Genomic DNA, 10,252 nt, shown 5'->3' on the forward strand with positions numbered 1-10,252 from the left:
GGGTCTTAGCGCGCTCACTCGCCTACTGGCTCTGCTGACGAAAGGAAATAAAGCCCGATATTATCTGTTAGACCGTGCATATTTTTTTGTCATTTTAATCATCTATTTTATCAAACATACTAATCGATACATATAAAAGGCTTATTATTTGACCATATTCAACAATGTGTGTGTGTGTGCGTGTTTATGTGAACAGCTACTTTAGATTTGTAGGAAACAAATTTACACGTGTTTTTTGTTAAATGTTTTAATTATCCTTTCTATTCAGTGATAGAAAATAACCTGATAGGCAGATTTGCTTTGGTTCAGTCTTCTTGTCTCTGTCAGTACTAATATCCCTTTATAAATTGCTTATTTCATTGGATTTTGTAAAGTAGATTCAAATGATGAAGTGTTTGATAATGCTTTGAGTTTGCTGTGTTGTGTAACGGCACCAAGTCTCAGCTAGGTAGCTGTCTCGATACGGGACCTACTCAAAGACCAGACTCCTGACCCGCCTGTCACTGAATTAAATTGACTCAATTGCAGTTTTTCAAAATAGTGGAACCCTTGCCAGATAAACTGTGATCTAATCACGTGATTAAAAACGGTGTAGACTGCCCTTTGAGAGCAGAACCTCTACATGCCATTCATTTCTATCTCTATTGTATCACTCGATTCTACAATAGAGATGTTTTCTTAGTTTAACCTCACCACGACATCCCAGCTCCTTGTCCCGCGCACTCATGGCATAGCACCTCCTCCTGTCCCCCTCGTCTTCCTGTCCTCCTCACTCTCCTCCCCCTCCTGTCCTCCTCCTCTCCTCCCCTCCTGTCCTCCTCCTCTCCTCCCCCTCCTCTCCTCCTCCTCTCCTCCCCCTCCTGTCCTCCTCCTCTCCTCCCCCTCCTCTCCTCCCCTCCTGTCCTCCTCCTCTCCTCCTCCTCCTGTCCTCCTCCTCTCCTCCCCCTCCTGTCCTCCTCCTCTCCTCCCCCTCCTGTCCTCCTCTCCTCCTCCTCCTCTCCTCCCCCTCCTGTCCTCCTCTCCTCCTCCTCTCTACTCCTCCTCCTGTCCCCCTCGTCTTCCTGTCCTCCTCCTCTCCTCCCCCTCCTCTCCTCCCCCTCCTGTCCTCCTCCTCTCCTCCTCCTCCTGTCCCCCTCCTCTCCTCCCCCTCCTGTCCTCCTCCTCTCCTCCCCCTCCTCTCCTCCTCCTGTCCTCCGTCTCCTTGACTCTGCTTGTTTTCACCTCCTTCTCCTCTGTCCTCTGTCTCCTCTTAATCACGGTTCCCGTCCGCCCCACTGAGGGACGCATTTCTCTTTGAAGTCTTCCTTTAAGAGCACAATTAACCCCCTTACCCCCCCCACCCCAGACTCCCTTCTCACCTCCTTTACAGCCCCCCCCCCCCCCCCCCGACACCACGTCCATCCCCTCCTTGGTTGGGGGTCAGGGGGTTCACACACAGGTACACTACACACACATGTACACACACAAGTAGCCTCAACCTTCTTTAATCTTGAGGTTGAATGTGTGTTTGTGTGTGTGTGTGTGTGTGTGTATGTCAATGCGTGTGCATGTGAACATTTGTGTGCGTCTGTTAGTGCATGTGTGTGTGTGTGTGTGTGTGTGTGTCCATGTCCATGTGTCTGTGTCCATGTGTACATAGTACACATGCCTATGTGTGTGTGTCTGTGTGTGTGTGTGTGTGTGTGTGTGTGTGTGTGTGTGTGTGTCCATGTCCATGTGTCTGTGTCCATGTGTACATAGTACACATGCCTATGTGTGTGCGCATTGAGCGCATTGATGTCTTTGCACATGTGCGGAGGCATCCAGAAGGTACCCAGAAGTCTCTCTGGCTGGCTGGCTGCATGGCGAAAGCCGCCCGCAGCCCATCTGATGCTCAGATAGAGCCGCTGGTGGGTTTGTACAAGCGGGACAGCGGCGCACGGCGAGGTACTGGATCAGCTGCTACCATCACTTCTCATCCCTTCTTCAGAAGCAACGCAGCTTAGCGCTGAGCTATGGGAGCACCAGCAGGCGGCCATATTTCCTTCCCCTTGTCCCCTTTTTTATTTCTCTTTATACTCTCGCTTCCTTTATCTGTCCAACGGTCTTTATCGTCGTATATCTCTGAGTCTCTCTCTCACTCTCTCCTCGCTCTTGTCTCTCTCTCTCTCTCTCTCTCTCTCTCTCTCTCTCTCTCTCTCTCTCTCTCTCTCTCTCTCTCTCTCTCTCTCTCTCTCTCTCTCCTACTCTGTGTATTTGTGTCATAATAATATGATATCGTCCCATCTGTCGGGAGAGCCAGTAGGGCAGCATGTGGTTCCCGTTAGGCTCATCAGAACCCGATGTGGGAGACCTGGGTGGAGAGAGAGAGAGAGAGAGAGAGAGAGAGAGAGAGAGAGAGAGAGAGAGAGAGAGAGAGAGAGAGAGAGAGGCTGGAGACATGACATGGATGGCAGTTACACAGTCAACCTGTAGGATAAGACAATAAAATCCCCGGTAAGATAATGTCATAACATACCTGTTAACCTGTAGGATAAGCTGGGATAACGGCCGGTAAAACACATGATCTGTGAGTTGGGGAATAGCTTGAATAGCATGGTGCTACATGAGTGCCTTAACTGTCTCACACATGGACTCAGGATTGTACACAGGACGGTACTGGACTCACACTGGACTCAGGACTATACACAAGGGGTGGGTCCACAAAGTGGCCACGCCCACTGAATCTGGCAATTATATTTAAAAGTTTGTTTTGATTGTGAGTTTTGCTTTTTATGGTCAAATGTCTCAAGCTTGTAACTGTAGCATTCTCCTGTTACTCAGTATGCAGGTCAGGCGACCCAAAGGCGACCCGACAGCTAACGTTTGAGGGGAGTACAAAACAACTCCTCAACTCTGGACCACAGGCAAGAAGACAAGTTACAGAAGCACTCCTTCTCAGCTTATCAAACGCCACCACGTGTTGACCCATCTCCTAAAGACACCAGCGGAAAAACAATCACGGCGAGCCACTCGGGGAAGCTCCTCCTCGCTGTTCTCCACTAATTTGTTCTCTGCGGCGCGCCGTAGTGTAACTCTAGCTCACTGACCCCGGGTTCAGCGCTGCCTGCAGAGCCACGGTCTGCGCTGGGATCTCAGGAACGGCGCAGCGGCGGCGGCCGCTACAGTCAGGACAACAATCGAAAGGAAAAACCCTTGCCTGATTTTGTCCAGCCCACTGGACACAGCGCCAAACCAGGGAGGTCCTCCTTGAGATCACCCCGGGATCTCTCGCTCCTGCTCAAAAACAAGCTTGGCGCATCTCACCCCAGCTTGTTGTTTGGGACATCATAGCTCAGTGACTGAGCTACGGTGTCCCCCTGTGCCGTGAACCGTCAACACAAAGTGGTGTTGTCATGAACACCGTGCGAAGTTCTGCCAGAACTTCTAGCGGTGCTCGGGATTCAACCTGCACCGGGACACGTTTCCACCGCCGTCAAAAGGATTTTACTAACCGTTTTTCCTCTGCTCACGGAGAGCGGGGCCAGCGGGCGGATGGGGTGTATTCCTGAAACGTTGAATCACTCTGGACCGACGGCCGCAGTGAACACAATGACACAGCGCAGATTGAACTTCTGGATCGGGAAGTAAGGAAAGTCTTACAAGTAGGCCCACGCCCAGAGATACCTTTTCCAACTGGCTTCCACTGACGCTCTCTGGAATGGAGCTTTGCTCGCAGACAACAAAACATCGGCTAATAACCATTTGAGTGTAAAAACATAAAAACAAAAAGAGGTCTCCTTGGTATTGGCCTTGTGCTGCCTGGTCCCGGTGACGCGTTCGGCTTGGGATCGCGGATCAGATCGTTGCCAGACCTCTTCCCTCGTGTCTCCTGCGCTCCTCCGCCTCAGATTAGATCAGGCCTGGAGCAGCGGGCCGCTCGCAGGCTACAAAAAAAATCGGATTCTCACTAATAGAATCTTTGATCCATTAGGCGAGTGCTCCTCAAAGGTCAGCGTACTCTGTGAAGAAATCTGACCTTTACGTCTGGGATAATTGTGATGTCTCGAGGAGATCTTTCACAATGCTCTTTATCTAAAAGCCTGAGTGCTGCGGAGAAATAGAAGCACTGTTATTGCAGAGCTGTAATAAAAAAAAAAAGCTGAATGATATGTGGGTTTATGTGTACGTGCATGTAGGTCTGTTTATGCTTAATGCATGCAGGTTGTTTAATCTGTGTGTGTATGTGTGTGTGTGTCTGGGTGTGTGTATGTATGTGTGTTTGTGTGTGTGTGTGTGTGTGTGTATGTACGTCATTTTGTGTGTGTGTGTGTGTGTGTATGTCTGTTTGTTTGTGTATGTGTGTGTGTGTGTGTGTGAGTGTACGTGTATGTAGGTGTGTGTGTGTATGCTTGTGTGTGTGTGTGTGTGTGTGTAAGTGTATGTACGTGTATGTAGGTGTGTGTGTGTGTGTGTGTGCCTGTACGTGTGTGTGTGTGTGTGTGTGTGTGTGGGTGGGGGGCCCCAGTACACAGCAGACAGGGTTACATCTTAGAGTAATTACGCCACATGCATCACATGCATGATACACCGCTCACTCGTCCAGGCCCCTGGCTCTCCAGGCCAGCTTCTCTTCAGAGCCCTTCAGAGTCTGACTGGCTGGAGGCCGTCCTCACTGGGAGCGGGGGAGACACCGGCCGATATGAGCTGAGTTACGGCCGCATCCAGCAAACCAAACACTACTCTCTGCGAGGTGAGGGATCAGCAAATGAGACAAGGGGCCGGATGAGGAGACATTAGTACTTTCACATGAAAAAAAAAACGGGGAACGCTGAAAGGGGAGACGACCAAAGTAAGCAGACAACGGGAACAGCTCTGATTGGATCAGATTAGACTTTATGGATCCCACGTAAGGAATGTCCTCCATGGCTCTGCCAGGATGTGAGCATATCAACATAAAGTGACCAGATAAACAATGAATATGAATAGAATACTGATTTAATCATTTGGTCTGCCACCTAACCTCAAAAATATATAGTGTGCAATATCCGGGGAGAACAGTCAAATTCGGGTTTCCTACTGAATATTATAGACGTGGTTTGTAATATTAATATGTGTACACAACATATTACAGTTTATGCAATGACATAAACATTATATGAGTGGGCCTAGGCCTATTCGCTGTGTGAACAGGCTCACAGGCTCGACCACAGAGTTCTTCCGACATAAAGCCATAGGCCAGGTAATGGACTTTTTTCTCGCCAAAGTCATTAAATTGCGAGTATGTCAAACAACGTGCTTTATCCCTGGGCCCTGCAGCGGCGCTGCGCTCTCCGCTTTCATCTGCCGCAGACCTCATTAAGAACACGTATCTAAACACATCCCTGTGGTCCTGAGTGTCCTGCCAGGACTAAATGAAACATGGACCAGTGAAAAACTACAGCCACTGAGTTCGCCGACGACAGCATGACTGAAACCATGCAGCCAGATATCATGGCACAGATAAGTTCACAAACCCCGACTTTGCCTGGGAATTGCCAAAAAAGAAAAAAAAGAAAAAGAAAGTTCCTGCTAGACTTATTCTCCTGGCCAAGGAAAACGAGAATTCCTTTATTTGAAAACTATAACTCTGTTGAATGATCGTCTGTTTTTGGCAAGAGGAAGCTCAAATGATGTATGCTGCGGTTAGCGGACTAAACAAACGTCCAGGCTGTGGATGGAGCAACACCGCCCCTCGGTGGAGGGTGTGTGAGGGAAAAGGGATTGTAGGCCTGGACGTAGCCGCTTGTTGGCCGCTGTTCAGCTAGTAGTCGATTAACCAATTCCCTAGGGAAACAAATTGTTTGATAAACATGAATTCCTTATTCATTGTAGTTTTGCCCGCAAAAAGTAAGCCCTTTATATGTGATATTTATGTCAAATTGATATTTTACATATAACTTGCTCAGATGGACCTACTCACTTTCATTTGGTGCCTCGTTTTTCTGTAATAAGTTTGTTATTGTATAATGAAGGTATATGGTTCTGGTTGCAACATCTGGCTGTAATCCAATTGCAAAGGAACACGCATGTATTGCTCCTAGAAACCCAGTGCCAGTGCGTGAGGAGGATCTGTGAGTTTGCCAGATCTGTCTGGAGGTCAGTTCTCATAGGAGAGCAACGGGAGGGTAGGAGGGTAACGTAGAGAGGGACATGAGCCATTATTAGCTTGGACGACCAGGCTGGAAGGTTTCTGAGGGTTTGGTGGGGGGGACATAAGACAGGGCATAAGACAGGACAGACAGACAGGACAGACAGGACAGACAGACAGGACAGACAGGACAGACAGACAGACACTTCCCCGTACCAGCAAGGGTTAAGAGCATACATCTAATATATATATAAAAAAACTGCTGGAAAGTGTTCAGTCTTGGAAATATTGTTGTAGTTAAAATGATCTGACACAGAGAAGACCAGGGCTTAGGATGGCCTATTATGTAATCCAGGTACACTCATCTGTCTGTCCAGAGCTAAACAGTTCTGTCCTATTTAAAGAGAGCTATTATAATCCCTGGAGTCTGCAGCAGGTTGCACTAAACAAACAGGCGAGAAAAAACAGACATAAAATGACGATAGACAATCCTTTTCTGAGTAATGCTGTTTGTGTAACACACAACTAACAACTCAGCATCCACAAGCAAGCTGTGTTTAATCAGACACAAATGACCTTCGTCTGTTTCAGAATCTGTACTCATTAAATTAACCAAGTGGTAATATAGTGGCAAGACAGTGCAAGGCAGTAGTGAGAAAGCTGCTTAGAGAACCTCAACAGATAATAAATTGATATGCGGTATCCAGGCGAAATGAAAGATGTACTAGAGGACCAAAAAAAAACAAACACTGCTGTTCAATTCAAAACGTTTCCCATCGTTATTTATTCAGACCAGTAAGAGCCAGAGAAACAAGGCGGAGAAATAGTGCAGACACAGGAAACAATACTAGCCATCTTTCTCTCAGGGCCGAGAGCAACGAAAGCCGCCGACGACTCGGTGAGATCAGTCGACGCGTACACAACGTAATTAAGTACGAACCTCGCCCGAATGCGGTCAGGAGACGAGAAAGTAAAGGAGAAGGCAAAGAGAACGGGTGCACGGTGAGGTCGGTCAGAACGAACACTAAAGTGATAACTTATGATACGAAGAATAGTTGATGAGAGGGACAAGGCGAGAGGGGGGGGGGTCAGGTCAGGGAAGGCGACATTGTTGTGTTCTGCTCATCTTCTAGAAATGACACAACGACAACTATCAACACAAGGGAAATATCTTCATTGTTCATTTGTTGAAAAACCATAACATCAAGAGAAAAAAAAAAAAAAACACATGCTAGTACACTTCAACGTTTTCGTGTTTTTAATATATTCATATGTAAAATGCTTTCTTATGCTCATACCAAAATATTCTGTAGAAACACTGGACTCAACTCGGTCGGTTAGAAACGCCGCCCAGAAAAATGCAACTCGGGCACAAACGTCAATCTGTGATGTTACAATAATTTAGGTCGCGTCGGATTGAGCGTGCAAAACACTTTGACCGGTAACACCGTTGATCCAAACAGACGGCGTCGTGGTTAGGAGGCTCTGAACTCGTCACGCACAGTAACAAAAAAACAACAAAAAAGACGACAACAACAGTCAGTGTAAAAGGGAGACTGTCCTTTTTACGTTTGCCGTGGCTGAGGCACGTCTTGTCTGACCGCCCCCCGCTATTGGCCAGACCTTGGAGGGAGACGTCTCGAGGAGCACGCATGCCTTAGTGGACTCCCCGCATGCCCGCTGCCGTGCCGTGCTATGCTGGTTGCAGTGTGTACCTGGACCCTCGCGCGTACTGACGTTGGTGCGAAAGCTGTGTTCATGTAACGTATGGAGAGATCTTGCGTTGCCTTTGTGGTGGGAGGGTCTGTCGGGGACCTCGCAATGTCATGAGTGGCCTGAGCGACAGCGTTACGGACGAACCCCGTGAACCCTTTGGGGTCGGCGTGCAAAGGGGTTGGACTTTGTCGCCAGGGCAATGTGCAGGGGACCGGCCGGGACGTGATGTGAGGACGATGGAGACGATTGGGTGATGGACGATAGCGAGGATGTGATTGGAGTCACGCTGTGGTCAGGGTGGGACCGTGGTGGTGGGTGGGGGGGGGGCAGGGTGCTGGGTGGGCTTCAGCAGGTCTCCCTGGCCGGGTTTGGCACCTTACACATCATCAGGATCTGCTTCAGGGCCTTCTGCACGTCCTCGTCCATCTGGCCCTGCAACGCCACCAACACAAGTCAGTGTCCGTTCAAATCCCACATTTATATACGACTCGTCAGCCACCTTAGACTGCACTCTGCACTTCACCTCAAACACTCTCAACACACCAATTGAAAAGAAAAAACACATTTTGTGTGTGTGTGTGTGTGTGTGTGTACTTGCAGAGAGAGAGAGTGTGTGTGTGTGTGTGTGTGTGTGTGTGTGTGTGTGTGTGTGTGTGTGTGTGTGTGTGTGTGTGTGTGTGTGTGCTTGTGTGGACGTGTGTGCATGTGTGTGTGTGTGTGTGTGTGCACGTGTGTGTGTGTGTGTGTGTACCTGAACTGCATAAAGGAGGTGCATCCTGTACACTGACACAATCTCGTTGTGCTGCTTCTTGGACTCCTGGGAAAGGCACAGGGAAAGGTTTCATCACTGGTTGTTCATCTCAAACGTCAGAGTAGCAGATCAGCACATTTTTCGAACAATAAGGTGAAATCACTGTTCAATCAAAAAGCTTTTCCCAACAAACGACCCTACTCGGAAACATTTGCTTACCGCTAGTTGGTACTGGAGCTGTTTGATTTGCTGCTGCAACATCTCCATCTGTTGGTTTTGCTGGTTTTGCTGCAGCCTCTTGGAGGCGGGACTAGCGGTGTAGGAGAGCTGTGATAGGCTGTTCAGGGCGTCCTTCAACTTCCCTACTTCTCGCGACAGGTCGTCAATCTGGAATGAAAAAAATATTATTAGCTAGCCAAGCAAGTAGTTGTGTCTATTGCTGTATGGGCAACAATAATTCAAGTAAAGAAGTTCAACAAATATACACAACTGATTGCATATTGAGTCACGTATATGACCCAATAAAAACAAGATTACGATTTTACAAGAACGCTATTTCAGCTCTCACTGAACCAGGGGGTCCGCCGTAACCATGACAACCGTCCACACAGCCAGAGCCCAGACCGTGGGGGGGGGCCCCGGGGTGCGTCCTGCAGGGAACCGCCCGCCCACCCACCCGTTTGTTCTTCTCTCTCTCGGAGCACTGGTGGTTCTCCACCAGCTGCTTCAGCTGGGCCACGCCGTCCTGGGCCTCCGCCAGCCGGGAGCCCAGACCCTGGTTCTCCTTGTCGCGGGACGCCACCTCCTCCGTCAGCGCCTCCCGCTCCGCACGGCTCTCCCGCACCTGGGGGACGGGGGGGGGGGACGTGGAGGGGACGGGGGGACGGGGAGAGTACAATTCTTAGGCTTGGTTCTTCCACAGTCACATAGCAGCAACGATACAAGAGAAAGTAAATAAAGAGAAGTTACAAATAAAAGGAAGTCAAAATAAGTGGAAATAAGTAGCAGCAGCAATAGAACACAATAATAAATAATAATAATAATGCAAATAAAGTGAAATAAAGTAAGTAGTAATAAGTAGATCAACTAAAAGGTTAGGGGAAGGTATGGGGGCTAGTGAACGTGAGGTATAGTGCTTGTGCTGAAGTAGTTTAATATTGAGACAGGCTTTAGCAATGGCACTGAAGTAAGATATCCTCCTCTCATGACCTCCATCTGCCAGCAACTTCTACTCCCCCAGCCTCATATGCAGGTCGGCTCCTCTCTATTGAAACCATTCTGTCTCCATTTGATTGAAGATGAGCATAATCACAGCGCACAGCGTGTTGAATAGGCTCTCTTGGATAAAGTCAGGCGATGTCAGTTGTTAGGCAACGGAGTTTCATAACATCGGTCGTCAACGGCGGTTTACTGAATAGGAGGATTCTATGAAAAGATCTGAGTCAGCCTCCTCAGCGCCACCTCCTCCTCCTCCTCCTCCACCTCCTCCTCCTTCCCCACCTCCTCCTCCTCCTCCTCCGCCCCCACCTCCTCCTCCTCCCCCACCTCCTCCTCCCCCACCTCCTCCTCCTCCCCCACCTCCTCCTCCCCCTCCGCCTTTACCACGCTATCCTCCTCCTCCTCCTCCTCCACCTCCTCCTCCCCCACCTCCTCCTCCTCCTTCTCCAACCCGTCTACCTCCTCCTTCGCCTCTGCCT

The 10,252-nt window shown here is 49.0% G+C and overlaps 2 protein-coding genes across 2 annotated transcripts in view; one reads left to right on the forward strand and one right to left on the reverse strand.

The window, feature by feature from the left end:
- The window catches only part of nnt (nicotinamide nucleotide transhydrogenase), a gene marked incomplete at its 3' end in the record, with an annotated part of 76,410 nt that extends 71,056 nt beyond the window's left edge, over nt 1-5,354 (forward strand). The window contains exons 16-17 of the mRNA XM_084486430.1: nt 4,565-4,711; nt 5,278-5,354. Coding sequence (XP_084342556.1) covers nt 4,565-4,711; nt 5,278-5,354 — 224 coding nt within the window. The remainder of the gene's footprint in view (nt 1-4,564; nt 4,712-5,277) is intronic.
- A 1,489-nt stretch (nt 5,355-6,843) lies between these two features.
- The window catches only part of rai14 (retinoic acid induced 14), a 32,400-nt gene continuing 28,991 nt past the window's right edge, over nt 6,844-10,252 (reverse strand). Inside the window, exons 11-15 of the mRNA XM_084486431.1 lie at nt 10,203-10,250; nt 9,232-9,399; nt 8,775-8,942; nt 8,556-8,621; nt 6,844-8,236 (exon numbers count right to left, since the gene is read on the reverse strand). Of these exons, the coding sequence (XP_084342557.1) occupies nt 8,150-8,236; nt 8,556-8,621; nt 8,775-8,942; nt 9,232-9,399; nt 10,203-10,250 (537 nt within the window). The 3' untranslated portion in view covers nt 6,844-8,149. The remainder of the gene's footprint in view (nt 8,237-8,555; nt 8,622-8,774; nt 8,943-9,231; nt 9,400-10,202; nt 10,251-10,252) is intronic.

Source organism: Micromesistius poutassou (genome assembly GCF_964030765.1).
Source record: "Micromesistius poutassou genome assembly, chromosome: 22".
Taxonomy (NCBI): Eukaryota; Metazoa; Chordata; class Actinopteri; order Gadiformes; family Gadidae; genus Micromesistius; species Micromesistius poutassou.